Source organism: Mesocricetus auratus, unplaced genomic scaffold, assembly GCF_017639785.1.
Source record: "Mesocricetus auratus isolate SY011 unplaced genomic scaffold, BCM_Maur_2.0 Super-Scaffold_100014, whole genome shotgun sequence".
NCBI lineage: Eukaryota > Metazoa > Chordata > Mammalia > Rodentia > Cricetidae > Mesocricetus > Mesocricetus auratus.
In genome coordinates this window covers 31,317,668-31,333,630 of record NW_024429197.1, presented here as the reverse complement: position 1 = coordinate 31,333,630, position 15,963 = coordinate 31,317,668, and the positions used below count along the sequence as shown (strand labels likewise).

At 50.4% G+C, this 15,963-nt stretch overlaps 1 protein-coding gene across 16 annotated transcripts in view; it reads left to right on the top strand.

The window, feature by feature from the left end:
• Positions 1–15,963, top strand: part of Lrp8 (LDL receptor related protein 8) — a 73,587-nt gene that overhangs the window by 37,499 nt on the left and 20,125 nt on the right. For 3 of the 16 annotated variants that reach the window (XM_013114955.3, XM_013114949.3, XM_013114954.3), the window contains exons 4-10: positions 3,298–3,426; positions 6,249–6,629; positions 7,402–7,527; positions 8,428–8,550; positions 11,600–11,719; positions 11,793–11,918; positions 14,480–14,654. In XM_013114955.3, coding sequence (XP_012970409.1) covers positions 3,298–3,426; positions 6,249–6,629; positions 7,402–7,527; positions 8,428–8,550; positions 11,600–11,719; positions 11,793–11,918; positions 14,480–14,654 — 1,180 coding nt within the window. The other 13 variants (XM_013114953.3, XM_005072150.4, XM_005072148.4 and 10 more) reach the window with 12 other exon arrangements.

Genomic DNA, 15,963 nt, shown 5'->3' with positions numbered 1-15,963 from the left:
CTTCTTCCCTTCCCTCTCCCATTAGCTCCTTTGTTCCCCTAGATAATTTTGCTTCTATCCTGGAACTCATTCTGTGGACCATGTTAGCCTCAAACTCACAGAGATCCTCCTGCCTCTGCCTTCCGAGTACTGAGATTAAAGGCGTGGGCCACCACCGCCTGGCTTCACACACTTACTTTTATATGTCCATATAAAATTAGAACCACAAATGAGAAGACATACATTATTTGTCTTTCCAAGTCTAGCTTAATTTGGTTAAGATGATTATCTCCAATTGTATTCACTTTTCTGCAGATGTCATAGCTTTGTTCTTTGTTGTTGCTGCTGCTGCTGCTGTTTTTCAAGACAGGGTTTCTTGAAACTTTGGAGCCTGTCCTGGAACTTGCTCTGTAGACCAGGCTGGCCTCGAACTCACAGAGATCCGCCTGCCTCTGCCTCCCAAGTTCTGGGATTAAAGGCGTGTGCCACCAACGCCCGGCTCATAGCTTTGCTCTCTATGGCTGAAAAAAAATGCCATTGTGTATGTATAGCACATTTTGTTTGCATCCATTCTCCAGCTTCTTTTGTAAGGTGAGGGTGTTGCTCTTATGGCTTAATTGTCTTCTAAAGGTAGAGTGGAATGGGGACACAACTCCAACCTGGAGCAGTCTGACCTCTTAGGTGCTTGTAACTGTGGCCCTTTCAACTCCCCTGTAAGGCTTAGCTCTCTGAGTCTGGGTTAGTGCTTAGTGGTGCCAAGTCTTTCTACCCCATTGCTCTCTCAGGGGCTTGCAAACATTTGAGCACCTGTATCACTTTTAGGGCGCTATGGTATTACAAAGTGGTGGAGTGTGCCATATCTTCTTGATATGCAGGTTGTTAATGCAGGGGTTCTCACACAGAGGTACCTGTCACTGCTTGGGTTGAGTGAAGTTACTGAAATGCAGGTTCCAGGGCCTGGAGCAGTAGCTCAGTTATTAAGAGGTGCTTGCTGCTCTTCCAGAGGGCCTGAGTTTGGGTCCCAGCACCCAGGGATCCAAAGTCCTCTTCCTCCTGCCACCAGCACCTCCACACAAGTACCAAACATACGTTCACACAAAGGAAAATGTAAATTTTTAAAAATGCTAATTCCTTGGCTTTCAACATTTAGATTCAGTCAATATGACCTGGGGCCCAGGAGCTTGAGCTTCTACGCCCTCAGCCCCTGCCTCTTGGTTAGAGTACTTTCTGGGAGTCAGCTGGTCAACTCCAGCGGCTTCATGTTCTAAAACATCAACAAGTGCTCAAGGGTCTCCAGTGTTGGTGACAGAAGTGCCATCTCTAGATGCCCAAACCCCTTCACCACCCCACATGACAGCCCAAAGTGGTCTTGGGCAGGATGAGGGGTGAGACAAGGTTTCTCTGTGTAGCCCTGGCTGTGCTGGAATTGGCACCATAGGCCAGGCTGGCCTCAAACTCAGAGATCCACCTGCCTCTGCCTGCTAAGTGCTAGGATTAAAGGCCTGTGCCATTACTGCCCAGCTCAGGTGGCCATTTCATTCATATATGTATGTACATATGTATGTATTTTTTTTAGGTATGAGTGTACTCCATCTGCATGTATGCCTGTAGGCCAGAAGAGGGCATCAGATCCCATTAAAGATAGCTGTGAGCCACCACCTGGTTACTGGGAATTGAACTCGGGACCTCTGGAAAAGCAGCCAGTGCTCAGCCAGTACTGAGCCATCTCTCCAGCTCCCAAAGTGGCCATTTTAAAAGCTTACAGTTACTCATGTAAAGTGAATTGTATGTTCCCATTGGATTACCTTATTCATGACAGGTGTTCCAAACCTGTCCACATTTGAGATCCACAAGGGATTGAAGGTACTCGTCCCCAATGCATAGTATGTATCACTTGGGGACCTTGATTTAGACACCTGCCCCAGCCCACTTTTCTGTTCCTTTTCTTGTCTCAGTCCACTGTTATTCATCTCTGCGGACTCTCATTCTAGCCACAGAAACAAAATGAGAGGAAACAGATCAGAGATCAGAGTGAAACATGACTTACCATTCCTCTGGGCTTACGAAACTGTTCCCAGTCTCTGGTATCAGCAGAACTCAGGGCTTACCATCATGTCTGATACCCAGCAGTGCTCAAATATTATCCACTGAATGCATAAACAAGACTCGGTCTCATCCATTATGTGTGGATAATAATAGTGGAGAACATGTAGTGTGCCTAGGATGAGTGTACTTCTAAACGTTTTATAGACATTAATGTGGTCATCACAGCAACTGTATGCAGCCGTGTACACAAGGAGAAGTATTTAGGCCAGGGCCACGTGGCCAGTGAATAACTGAGCTATGATTCAAACCCAAGCAGCCAGCCTCACCCTGCTGGGTTATTATAAAGATTAAATAGAAGTGTCTAGCACTGTGCCTGGCACAATCTAACTCCTGCACACTGTAAAAGACAGCAGGAAGTCAACCAAAAAGGTCGAAGATGCATCTGCCTTAGCTGTCATGTGGAGTAGGGGAAGCTCAGAGTAAGAGCTGTCCCCCAGCCCTGAATAGGGTCTCATTCTTCCAAACTGAGAATCAACCCTGGGGCTCTAGGCCCCTGACTGAGCCAGCCTCTGATTGTGGCTGCAGTAATTATAGCTGTGCAGTCCCGCTGGGCCCTGTGTGTGGAGGCTGTTCTTAGCGGTGGGCTCAGTACTATCTTACAGAGACTTAAGATCGTTGCTGCTAGGGTTTTGGTGAGCCCTCCAGACCCACAGTTTCAAATCATGGCGTTGCGGGTCTGGAAGGTAAACTGAGGTCCAGCTAGGCATATCTCACCCAAAGGCACACAGCAAGGGTGGGGCAGCTCCATATTGTGAGATCTTAAGGAGAAGATGTGTAGGGGCCCTTGGATCAAAAATGACTTGAAGCCAGGTGGTGGTGGTGGTGCACGCCTTTAACCCCAGCACTCGGGAGGCAGAGGCAGGTGGATCTCTGAGTTTGAGGCCAGCCTCGTCTACAGTGTGAGTTCTAGGACGGCTGGGACTGTTACACAGAGAAACCCTGTCTTGAAAAGCGCCCCCCCACCAAAAAAAAGAAAAGAGAAAGAAAGAAGAAAAAGGAAAAAAAAAAGACTTGAATGTCTTGGACGAGACCATGAGAGAGGGATCGGCAGGGCAGTGTGGGGTGGGGTCAGATTTAGGACTTAGAAAGCCTTTAGAGAAGATTAGCTCCTGGTGAAGAGACATGGAGCATGAGGGCCAAGTAGCAGGACTGGTTGGTGCTACATACTGTGTTGTCTTAGCTAAGTCTCGACTATCTGGTGTCCATCTGCAGACAGGGAAGAGTGTCCGGCTGAGAAGTTGAGCTGTGGACCCGGCAGCCAGAAGTGTGTGCCTGCTTCTTGGCGCTGCGATGGAGAGAAGGACTGTGAGGGCGGCGCGGACGAGGCCGGCTGTCCTACCTGTGAGTCCAGGCCTAGAACCCCGTTGTCCGCCAAGCAGTCAGGCACCCTCGGGGGTGGTGCCTCTTCCTGAAAGGGGCCTGGTTCTCTGTGGGGCTGGTAGGTGGGAAGGGAAGAATGAGATGAGAACATTAGCAACGGCTGGGCTGTTAGCAAACGTTTTCTTCTTCCATCCTCATGACCACCTCATCAATAGCCATTATTGTCCCCATTTCATGGGTGAGGACACTGAGGCTCAGACAAGGGAGGAAGCGTGCCCAAGGCTGAGGGATGAACTGAGATTCAAATTCAGCTTTTTACCATGTGTGACATCTGCTCATCCATTCTACAAGTCTACCAATCTCCAAGCAAGAGCAGGGGAACCGAAGGCCGGGCTGTATGAAAGTGTTGTCTTGTGCCAGGGCACTGGCAGCATTGGGAACGGGCATGTGCCGACAGTTTCCTAGGGCTGAAGGACGGCTGTTGCTGAAGTCTCAGACTGGGGCACGTATCACATACAGAGAAGACATTCCCATCAGTCTCAGCAGGGACAGATGGAAGTGGTCATTGGGACAGTTCCACATGGCTGAACTTCAAACACAGGATTATCTCCTTCTCAGAGAGCAGGCCAGCAAGGTTTGGGCCAGGGGTGGGGGTAGGGGTCATGATCTGGCTCATTTCACTTCTCTGGGTACCTACTATGTGCCAGGTCTGTCTGAAGGGCATGATCAGGTGAACATGTAATGTTCCCCTGGGGACTATAGACTGGCCACGCTACTAGACTATGAGACTGAGCTGAAATTCAGGGAGGTCTGTGCCAGGCACTGCCCACCACTACCTCCCAAAGCATCTCCCCACCCCCACCCATCACTCCTAGCCATCCTTCCTGGTCCAGGAGCAAGGCCATCTCCTACGGCTTCTGAGATTCCACATGTGGAAGGTTGATGGGTCTGAAGCAGGAAATGTGTGGCTAGTGTCTGCATGGCAAAGCCCCGGTGACAGCACTGGCTTCAGCTGGGATAGTTTCGTGAGAACTCATCGCCCATGCCCGTCCCTCTTTCTTCTCACCATCTCCAACCCAGGCAAATGGTTTTTCTAGTGTAAACTATCAGCCAGTACTGCTGGGGGCGGGGTACTGACTAGGGCATGTTGGGACAGGGACATCTACTGTTAATTATAGGAACCAAAGGTGCGAGAAAGGCTTCTTGGGTTCCTGTGGCCTGGGCAGAGAAGGAACCTTCCCTTCTCCAGTTCTCTGAGACCCTTGCATTTGTGAATATACGGAGTAGGGTGCCTGGGTCTTGGTAGTGGGGTCTTGTTACTGTCAGCTTAGTGTTGTGAGCACTTCCTGTCAGGACTCTCAGCAGACAGAATCTTCTCTCCCTGGGTATGTAAAGCTGTGTCTAGACAGGCAGGAAGGTGTCAGCAGCAGCATCCTGGGGGATGTGGCACCAGATAGCACGAGCTTTTCCCTCTGATGCCCCCACATCCCAAAAACCCAGAAGGGGAAAATGCAGCTGTCAGGAACTTGGTAGCAGAGCTGTCAGAAGAACATGACAAAGTCTGCCTATACTATTAACACTGAAGACGTTATTTTATGTTCAGCAACAATGAAAATTGACATCACGTCACCAGAAAATAGAAAAAATGGACTGTGGGCGCCACCATATGGAGAGATATGGCACTGCCACCATATCTCTCCTGGTCATAGCCTCAGCATTCCTGACCCCTGAGGCCAATGTCTGAAGACATGGATGAGGGGAGGAGGTGAGGGAGGAGATGCCTTGAAAACAGCAGACACTCCAGAAAGAGAGGGAAAACGAACAAACAGGAAAGCCGAGAGGGTGGGTCAGAGTAGGAAGGAAATACCCCAAGCCTGAGTTCTGGTTCTTTTGTTATGTTGTAACCCTGAGCAGGGTGCTCCCCTCCCTGGGCCTCAGTTTCTGTATCTTTAAACCAGCACCCAGGCAGGCTGGTCTCTACAGCCTATCCTGCCAACTCCAGGCGAGCCTACCAGAGAGGGAGCCCAGGCCCCAGACAGGGCCAGGGCCTGGTTTTGAATGACGTCACCCACACCCACACCCTGCAGGGGGCTCTGAAGAAGGACATGGAACCCAGACATGTGGGGTGGCTGTGATAGGCCTAATATAGGTGGCCTGGGGCAGAGGGAGGTTTTCTGAGCATGGGGACAAGAAGCACGGGTTGGATGGAGGTGGAATTTGTACCTGTGCAGGGGAAGAACTCTGAGAACTAAAAGCGATGGTGGGCAGCAGTGGGTTCCCAGAGGATGGAGCAACTTGAACAAAACCTCGGAGGGAAACTGTGTGCCCTGGGCCTAGCAAACCATCGAGGTGGCCATAGTTGGGGCATGGTCAGGAGTGGGGACCGGGGTAGTAGATGCCAGGCCAGAGACTTAACAGTCTCTGCGGGCTGTAGATACCACTGTGCCGCAGTGGACAACCCTGGCCCTCTCATCTGGTGCCAGTCATGTTACAGATGGTTTCCTGTCCTTCAAGGCAGCGGGGCTCTGCAGTGTTAGAGCCCCTGGCAGCCCCACCTGGCTGCAGGGCAGAAATTCTGTGTACTTGGGGAAGTTCAGGAAGGGCAAATGTGGCTCAAGGTCAGTTAGCATGACTGAGGCCCCTGCTTGGAAGTGTCAGTCTCTCATACCACGTTCCCAGTTCAAGTCTCCAGTAGAACCGATTCCGGCCTATAGGTGAAGGTCAGAGTACCCTGTAGCCCCTGTAGGTGAAGGTCAGAGTACCCTGTAGCCCCTGTAGCAGGCGCTGGGCTGGGTCGTGGGGGGTGAGATCTGGCCGGCCGACCGGCTCTCTGTCCTGCGCAGTGTGCGCCCCGCATGAGTTCCAGTGCAGCAACCGCTCCTGCCTGGCCTCTGTGTTCGTGTGTGATGGCGACGATGACTGCGGCGATGGCAGTGACGAGCGCGGCTGCTCAGACCCGGCCTGTCCGCCCCGCGAGTTCCGCTGTGGAGGAGGTGGCACCTGCATCCCTGAGCGCTGGGTCTGCGATGGCCAGTTTGACTGCGAGGACCGCTCAGATGAGGCAGCCGAGCTTTGCGGGCGAGTGGGCCAGGAGACCATGGCCACAGCAGCAGCCTGTGTCCCCACCACCCAGTTCACCTGCCGCAGCGGCGAGTGCATACACTTGGGCTGGCGCTGCGATGGCGACCGTGACTGCAAGGACAAGTCTGATGAGGCCGACTGCTGTAAGCCCCCTCCATGCACCCAGTCCCACTCAGAGCCTGCTGATATGGCCCTCCTACCGGGAGTAAATATCCTGCTTTAACAGAGACTTACACTGGGAGAATGAAGTGACTTGCGGGAGGTCACATGGCTGCTAAGGAGAGGAGCTCAGATCTGACCCCAGAAGCCAGGCACCAGTGTGGCCATTCCATCACACCTGTTGCCGCCCTGCCCTGTTACAGGGAGGCTGGCACTGTTCCTCCCTGCCCAGAGACCTCTGTCCTAGACATCCCGCATGCGGAGCCTGTTAGACTCTGCTGACTGTCCCAGCTGTGTTGGTCCCTTCCAGGCCTTTGGCAGATCCCTGCTGTTCTCTTACAGACACAGCTCACACTGTGGTATTTTCATCTGGGCGTTTCTCATCTCTTTGCACCTGAGCTTCTGGAAAAGGAGCTCTTAGATTCCGGCCTCCCCACCAGTACCCAGCACAGGGCCAGGTTCAGGTCAGCTGAGGGAACATGAGCGCCAGGACTCAATGAAAACCACACGTCTGTGCTGAGGTGGTGGACAGGGAAACAGGAAACTGGGATGCCGTGTGACCTTTGGCAAGACCTTCCCCCTCTCTGAGCTTCAGTCTCCCCATGTGTGCACTAGAGATGCTTTAGCCAGGTGTCCTCTAAGGCCTCCTAAGCTCGGTCACTGGTCCATTCTTTCCAGGGAAGGATGTGGCATGAGGTTGCAGGGAAAGCCTTCCTAGTGCCACGCTGGTCCTGACCGCCTCTTGCTCTGTTTCAGCAGCATCAGGACCCTGCAGTGAGAATGACTTCCAGTGTGGGGATGGGACTTGTGTCCTTGCGATCAAACGCTGCAACCAGGAACACGACTGTCCAGATGGGAGTGATGAAGCTGGCTGCCTGCAGGGTGCGTGTGCTCAAGGCAAGGGTTGGCATCCTCTGAGGATGGAACCCTCCCTGGCCTGGAGGGAGCAGAGTTGTGGAAGTTCTTCCCTTTATCTCTGTGTATTTACCCCTTCAGCATCACTTACTTGCCCTCCATTGTCACTGGGATTCCTTCCCATGGGGTTCTAAGGCACAAGAACTGGACTTTTTTTTTTTAAGATTTATTTATAATGTATATGAGTGCTCTATCTGCCATGTACACCTTTATGCCAGAAGAGGGCATCAGATCCCCACTATAGATGGTTGTGAGCCACCCTGTGGTTGCTGGGAATTGAACTCAGGACCTCTAGAAGAGCAACTAGTGCTCTTAACCTCTGAGCCATCTCTTCAGCCCAAGAATGGACTTTTAATCAAGGACATTGTAAAGGCTGAAAGAGGCTAAGGGGACATGAAAGCACATCATGGGGAATCTAGCCCCCCCCTACTGTTTGTCCACACCCAAGGGTTTCCTTACTAGTTCTCAGACTGACCAGAGACTGAATCCTGTCTTCCAAGAGTCCCTCTCACCCTCAGGTGGTTGCCCTGCTGGAATAGGTCAACGAGGCGGTATAGGGCAAACTGACCCTTGAGAGATGGTCAGTCCAGACTCAGTCTCCACAATGCTGCCATAAGGTCTTTCCCAGGACTCCAACACTCCCAGAACAGACAAAGACCTCTGCATGGGTGGATGAAGATCTGTCCTGTAAGGAGAGCTCCTGCAGGCCGTGGTTTCACTGTTTGTCCTAAGGTCCCCTAAGAGATCTGTTAGGGCTGGCCCTTGAACTCTGTTCATTTTCTGTGGGCCTTGGTTGGCCCTGCCCAGCCTTGTCCTTCCCACCCACTATCTCACAGGGACTGTCCACTCTCTTGTCTGGCCCGACAGAGTCAACCTGTGAGGGTCCCCGCAGATTTCAGTGTAAGAGTGGCGAGTGCGTGGACGGCGGGAAAGTGTGTGATGATCAGAGGGACTGCCGGGACTGGTCGGATGAGCCTCAGAAAGAGTGTGGTATGCTTCCTGTCTACACCTAACAGCTGAACTACTGTTCTCACCATGCTCCCTCCTGGCACCCAGGCTAGAGGACCTCAACGCCTGCTCTGACCCTCTAGACCAAATGCTATCCTATAACTTCACATTAGGCCATTTGCCACTGGGATCTCTGGTTCTATATTACTGCAAAGCTCCAGGAGCCTTTCTTTTGAAGTCTAGATGCCTCATTTCTGCCATCTACAAACTATACAAACTTGAGTGTGTGCCCTCTGCAAGTTTCTCTCTTCCTCTGTGCCTCTGCCCTGCTGATCTAGCCATGGCCTTGGTCCTTGAGTTCTTTTGGTCCCTGGCAGGACACTTGCAGAGTCAAAGACTGGAAGAAGATGCAGAGCCAGTTAGAAGTACATCCCACACAGCATCACTCCCAGGCCAGGCCTGGGGGTGGGGAGAGTAGGGTACTCCCAGCAGCAGGCAGTATCACCATTCTAAACCTGAGAAGCTGGAACTTGTGGGGGAGCTCAGGCTTGCAGTCTAAACTAGGCAGAAGTGGGGTGAGCCAGCTATTCAGTGACTAGCAAGAGCAGAGACTCTGAGATGGAGGTGGAGAGGAGCCCAGGGTGTGAGCAGAAGAGTTTGTGAGTCATCTCTGCTTTTCTCAGGACAGAATTTCAAAGAATTGGACAAAGGTGTCCCCAGATAACAGTCTAGGTTGGCCCCTCCTTGTCCTCTCTCCTGGAAGACTGCCCAACATCTCCCCTATTGGGTCCTCAGAGGAGCATCATGCCCCGGAGTTCCCTAGAATCAGCCTCTTTGCTCTTCTTCTGAAGATTTAAAATGAAACCAGGAAGAGTAGCTAAGCAAAGCTCTCTGAACCTCCACCTGGGCTTGCAAGAGACTGACATTCTACTGCCCCCAGGCCTTGCCTGGAAAAGATCCAGAAGGGACTCATGAAAAGCAGGAAGAGAAGCAGGAGCAGCTGGACCTAGCTTCTCCACACTCAGATCTGTAGTTATCCAGGGACTACTAACCTACCAAATTCTCTTCTGCATGACACGCTAAAATGTACTCGCTTGTGTTTGTGTGTTCCTTTTATCTGTGCTGGTAAAGAGACCACAGTCTGTACCACATCTCTGAATTACTGCATTCATGCATCTCTGCTTGCATTTCCATGTCTGTGGAGCCTGCAGACCTGTCTGTGCCTCTGCAATAAGCTAGTATGGGTATGTGTGTGTATGCATGAAGGTGTGTGCATGCCAGTGTGTACCGTGCTGGGGAAAGTGACATCTATTTAGGCCCCTAGACTACTCTCCCCTTCCTTCCTCTCCCAGCTCTACCTATGGGCTACACAGAATTAGAGCAGAGATTCTTCAGGCCTCCTAAAGAAGGTGGTCAGGGATAAACTAATTGGGGCCTCCTAGGTTTCTCTCTCAACCTGTGTTGGCCTTGGGTACTCTGTACCTTTTTTTTTTTCATCAAGTCACGGTCGTTTTGAGCTCTTCTTGAGCAGCATCACCCTATCCATACCACGTGGCTAAATGTCCAGTAAACAGAACTGTGGGTCCCACTACCTACAAAGAAAGAGGAAGGAAGTGGGTGGATGCATGAATGAGGCTGTGAGTGAATGGGAGAACAAATGAATGGAGGGCGCTCATGGAATAAAAAATTCAAGACAAGTGACAAAGGGAATGAACGATGGAATGACTCCCAGTAGTAGATCTCTCAGCAACTACTCTGAAGCTGCCATGGCTCAAACCACCTCCAGAAGTCTGGAGCTTCCCAGGGATGGGCCTGACAGCCACTGCCAGTCCCCCAAGGTCATGGGCTTGCTGTGGTCTTGTTCTTTCAGTTGCACCAGCATTCCAGAGAAACAGGAGGAGGCCCAGGGGTAATGGGGACATTCCCTAAGCATGGCTCCGGCTGGAGGTGGGGACGCCCACAGCTGTGCATGGCCTGGATGGGGCAGCTCAAACCAGCTGTATGCATGGCCACAGCTGGCTCCACTCAGCTCTGCTTTGCTTGGCTGGAGTGACAGTGCATGAGCCTGGTGGGCAGAAGGGTGGTGTGGTACTTTCCCCTGGCTTGTGACATTAACTTTCTGTGATTCTGAGCTCAGGAGATGCTGGGAGAACTTGGTAAGCCTTGGTTCTGGCCTCCCCTAGAGCCCTCCAGAAGGGTGAGGAGTGGAGAATGAGGGAACCAGATCCAGATGACCTGACATCCCTTCACTCTCTGCAGCATCTGGTGACACTGGTCTAGACTTGTGGCCAGGTAGATGAATGGGACAGGTCAAAGAAGAGTTGAAAAAGCTCCAGTGTGTAAATTCTGGTAGGAGAGAATCCTGACTCGGCCGCATGCACTTGTAAAACAAAGTCTGCCCTAAGACTCAGCTGTAGCAAGTAAGGGCATTCTGCATGACTCCTCCGGACTGGCAAGCCACCTCTGGGCCCTGCCTTGAGAAAGTATGCAAATGGTAGGAGACCACAAGTCAGCACTTGACAGAGCTCTGAGGGAGCCCCTGCAGGATGGCCAACCCCACAGAGCAGACCTGGGATGAGGAGAAAGCTACAGGAGGCAGCTCCCGTGAGGAAGAGATCTCTATGGGCAGCACCATTCCAAAGTGGTAGCACCTGCCTTGGAGCACAGTGGGCTCCTTGAGGTGGAGAATTAATGTGCAGAAGTGTTCAGAAAACATTCTTAAGGGTAACTCGAGGGCGAACATTGGACATGTAAGCTTAGAGGTCAGAAAGAAGAAGGATCTGTTTTTTAAAAATGTGTAGTGAAAGAACTCAGAGCTCCAGGAAAGGCCTAGTTGCCTCTAGTCTGATAGTGGACGGAGCTCTGGCCTAGGAGGACAAGACCTGTGTTCTCCTTGTTCCATTGACCTGCCTTGTGTAAGAGACTCTCCCTCTGATGCTCCTCCTTCCCAGTCACCTGCCTAGTGAGATAAAGGTTCAGTGCAGCTTCCTGTCTTCCTGGTTCTGTGGTAGTCTGCTGCCCCAAGGCTTTGCTTTGCTCTGGGCCACTCCCTGCCTGTTGGAGGAGTTCAGCAGCCTGTGTCCCTCCCCAGGGCTGAACGAGTGTCTGCACAATAATGGCGGCTGTTCCCATATCTGCACTGACCTCAAGATTGGCTTTGAGTGCACATGCCCAACAGGCTTCCAGCTCTTGGACCAGAAGACCTGTGGCGGTGAGCCCTTCCCCCATCTGCCCAAGCAGATAGAGCTCCCGCTGCCAGTTCTGACGTCTGGTCTTTCCCGCAGACATTGATGAATGCCAGGACCCAGATGCCTGCAGCCAAATCTGTGTGAATTACAAGGGCTACTTTAAGTGTGAGTGCCACCCTGGCTATGAGATGGATTCACTGACCAAGAACTGCAAAGCTGTAGGTACGGACTTCCTAAAGAAGAGGGAACAACTCTGGAGGGTCTATGAAGCACCAGATTTGCATGTATGTGAGGAGTAATTAAACACACACACACACACACACACACACACACACACACACACACAGCAGGTCCGTTGCATACAGTGCTCAAAAATACATGTGAATATCACATGCATGTTGTACTGCATAATAACACCCACAGGCATAGTTAGAGCCACGCTCTAATCATTTGCACAGCACAAGGTAATGGCACAATTGTGGACCACACAGCCAGCATAGGCAGTTCACATGAAGAGCATGACCTGTGTAATTGATCCATTCAGTCAACTGAAGTAATTATTTAATTCTTTATATTAAATGCAATAACGTTGTTATAGGCACTAGAGATTCAGTCAGCAAAAGACACAGATATCTTTGCTAATAATTAAGACAGATAAAAATAAGATAGATAAATAAAATACAGTAAAGGCTAAGGAGAAATAAAGGAGGAAATGGAAAAGTCTGGGAGAATGGTGGGTTATGATTTTAAACAACAGTTAGGGATGCCCTCACTAATGAATAAAAAGGCCGTTTGAGTGAGGACCTAACGGAGGGGAGAGGAAGCAGGAATGGCATTCCAGGCTGAAGGAAGAGAAAGTGTAAAAGCCCAAGGAGAAAGGGGTTCAACTGGATGTTGAGGGGACACCCAGGAGTGGTGTAGCCGGAACAAGACTAGTGAGAGGTGATGTCAGGTGACTCAGGGCAACCCCAAAGCCTTCTAGACTGTTGTGAAGACTACCTTGATTTCTTCTGAGTCTGCGGGAAGCCCTCAAAGGGTTCTGAGTGGAAGGGAAATGTAACATTTAAGCTCTTCCTGGCTTCATTGCTGAGAGCAGACTGCAGGGGGCCAGAGAGAAGCCACATATTACTGCAGTACTCCAGGAGAGAGGCTTGGAGCAGGGTGGTTGCTGTGGGAATATTGAGAAGTGAACAGATGTGTGTATATTTTGAAGGCCAACCAACTGGATTTGCTTATAAATTGAATGTGGGATGCTAAAGAAGAATGAACCACAAGATTCCAGGGACAAACAACTTTAAAAAAAAAGAGGTGCTATTTCAGTCTATGAGAAAGATGGTGAAGAGACAGGTTTGGGAGGAATGTAGACTGTTGGACAGGTTGAGTATAAGGAAACTGTAGCTCTCCACGTGAAGGTATTAAACAAAAAGTCTGGAGTTTCACATGAATACTTGATACAACACCTACATTATAGTAGCACAGTAGCTACAATAATTGACATGAAACCTATCCTAAAATATACCACCCACAGCATACATTATATAACGTACATTCATGCATATACATATAACCCATCTTGTCTTCTAAATGGGACATGAGTAATGTGGCCCATATATGTGCAGTAGAGATAACATACTAGATATATACACCAAATCCATACATGTAAATATCTAAGGTGCAATTATAAAAAAGTCAAATCATAAACACACAGGTCCCTATTGCTGACATGGTCCTCATGCAAATTCACAAGATGCCCAATTTATCATTTCAAAGAGATAAAGTCATGGCTGTTATTTGAGGTGGGGAAAGTTCTGGTTTGTTGGTGACAGAGCAGACCTAAAACCTGGAACCTGATATTTCCTGCACCGCTTTGAGCCCCATTTTCCCTGCTGTTTGTATCACCACTTCACTCTTACCCCTCTGCCTTGAAATAATCTCCATCACTACACAAAGTATATTTGTGTGCACACTGTATGTTCCCAGTTCCTACTGGGCCCATCCTGTCCCCATCCGCCTGACATAAATGCACAGTAGGGCCAGAAATGTGTACTGGAAAACATGGGAACTGTGCCTGAGAATTGCCTGATAATCTCAAAACCACCTGGGGGTAGGGGTAGTGCAAGATCCTTAAAGACCTTTGGGACAGCAACCTTCCAGATGGAAGTCAAAAATATCTAGGTCCCACATGATCTAACTCTAGAGTCTAAAAATAGGTTTGAGATATATATGGCCAGTTTTATGTTCTATCCAGTGTATGTATGTGAGCTTGTAGGTGGTTCAACAAACTTAACCCAGTCCACCGGGCTATCTTTCCGGGACCTTTATTTGCTCAGGTGGGCCATTCTTGCAGAATGGCAGGTGGTGCCCCCAGCAGCAATGGTAGTGATTACTGCTAAGAAACATGCTCTGGGATAGGGGAACGAATTGAAAAGGGCCTGGGGCAGTGAAGCTTGGCTGGGGAAAAGCAGGATGGCAGGTAGTTTAGCTGGAATCCAGGATGGGAGAAAGGCTGATGAGCTAGAGAGGCAGCAGGGTTATTCTGCAAAAGGCCTCAGTGCAGGCATGAGAATACAGGAAGTCATGGACTTGGGAATTTGTATCTAATAGAGAACGGAGCTTCTACTGCGCGTTGGTACTCACTATTTCATGTGCCCTTCTAGCCTGTGAAGTAGGACAGTCGTCCCTACTTCATAGGAAAATAGGCCTCACCCAGCAAACTAGTGGCAGCAACTTGTTCTCTATGGACTCCCTGCTTCCTCCATTGACACTGCTTCCTTGCATGGCAGCTGGCAAGAGCCCATCCCTAATCTTCACCAACCGACATGAGGTACGAAAAATAGACTTGGTGAAGCGGGACTACTCGCGGCTCATCCCCATGCTCAAAAATGTTGTGTCACTGGATGTGGAAGTAGCTACCAATCGAATATACTGGTGTGACCTTTCCTACCGCAAGATCTATAGGTAAGTGGCATGTACCCTGCAGCCAACCACGAGAGGCTTGAGGGCAGGGCTGTTTACAAAGCAGAGGAAGCATGGCCTCTGCCTCTCAGGACAAAGTTGGGCTTGAGAAGAGATACAGGATCACAGTGGCAACAGAAGTACCAGGATTTCCTCAACCTGGACCAGCTGAGAGCTGTAGTGGGAAAACCACCTGGAGCCCACATCCTAGACTGTGTCTGACCCCTGCTGGTCTAACAGTGAAGTACAGGGGAAAGGGAAAGGGCTATCTCCACGGAGAACTACAAATCAGGCCACATACCTGTTTTCTGAACCCCGAGGACTCAAGATGACTAAGTCTGATCTCTGCCTGGAGGATCCCACATATAGCTAGTGGGACGCCTTTTTTCAGACATGAGATGAGGGTAGAAAGGAGGTTTCTGACCCAATTTGGCAGTTAGGAACCCTTCCTGGATGGTAGTGCCTCAGTCGTCACTGGGATATTCCAATCATTGACTGTGACGTTAGCACTTGGGAAACTCCTCGAACACCTGGAAAAGCTTTCTCTTAGGCCTGTCTCAGGTGCCATATGTGGCCTCCTTGCATGCTGGGCCTCCTTGGACAATTAATGCCCTTTTTTGCCTTTGAGATCCACTTGGCAGGACTGCTGATAACCAGGCATTGCATAGACCCTGAGTCACTGTTGAAAGACTGGATGGATGGGTGGGTATATGAGAGACAAGCAGACTGCCAAGTGTGATTTGCTGACAGGTAGATTCCTGCCTCCCACAACGCACACATGCATACTGAGTTCATGCCTTACATACACAGAAGCAGCAAGAACCTGTCTAACAAATAGGACTGGGAAGCAGGATTTGATGAGAGACTAGGTATGGGTCTGAATGAGGCATTGCCTAGACTAACTCCCAGCCTAATTGGGGAGTCTCAGGACTCAGACTTGGGGCTTTTATCGGCGACACATGGGAGATCAGGGGTTGGGGGTTGAGCAGTCTGTGGTTGAGGGACAAGAATGGGGATGAGCAGTTTCTACACATTCAGTAAAGGTGCTCATGGGCTCTCTAAGAGTGCTTTTCAGTCAGGACCTTAAGAGAATGCCAGGACTGCAGAGTTGGAATTCTGGAAGGCAGTGGACAGTATGGAAGAACATGGTGAGAGGTGAGGGAGGCGACAGCATTCGGGAAGCAAAGTCCTACTACTGGACTTTGTGTCCCGTGTGTTTGTGTAGTCAGCTGTCTCTGCACCGCACAGCCTCCTGCAGACCCTCTTTTCCTCACCTCTGCATGTCATAACCTCCCCCTCATCCCTTTCCCTT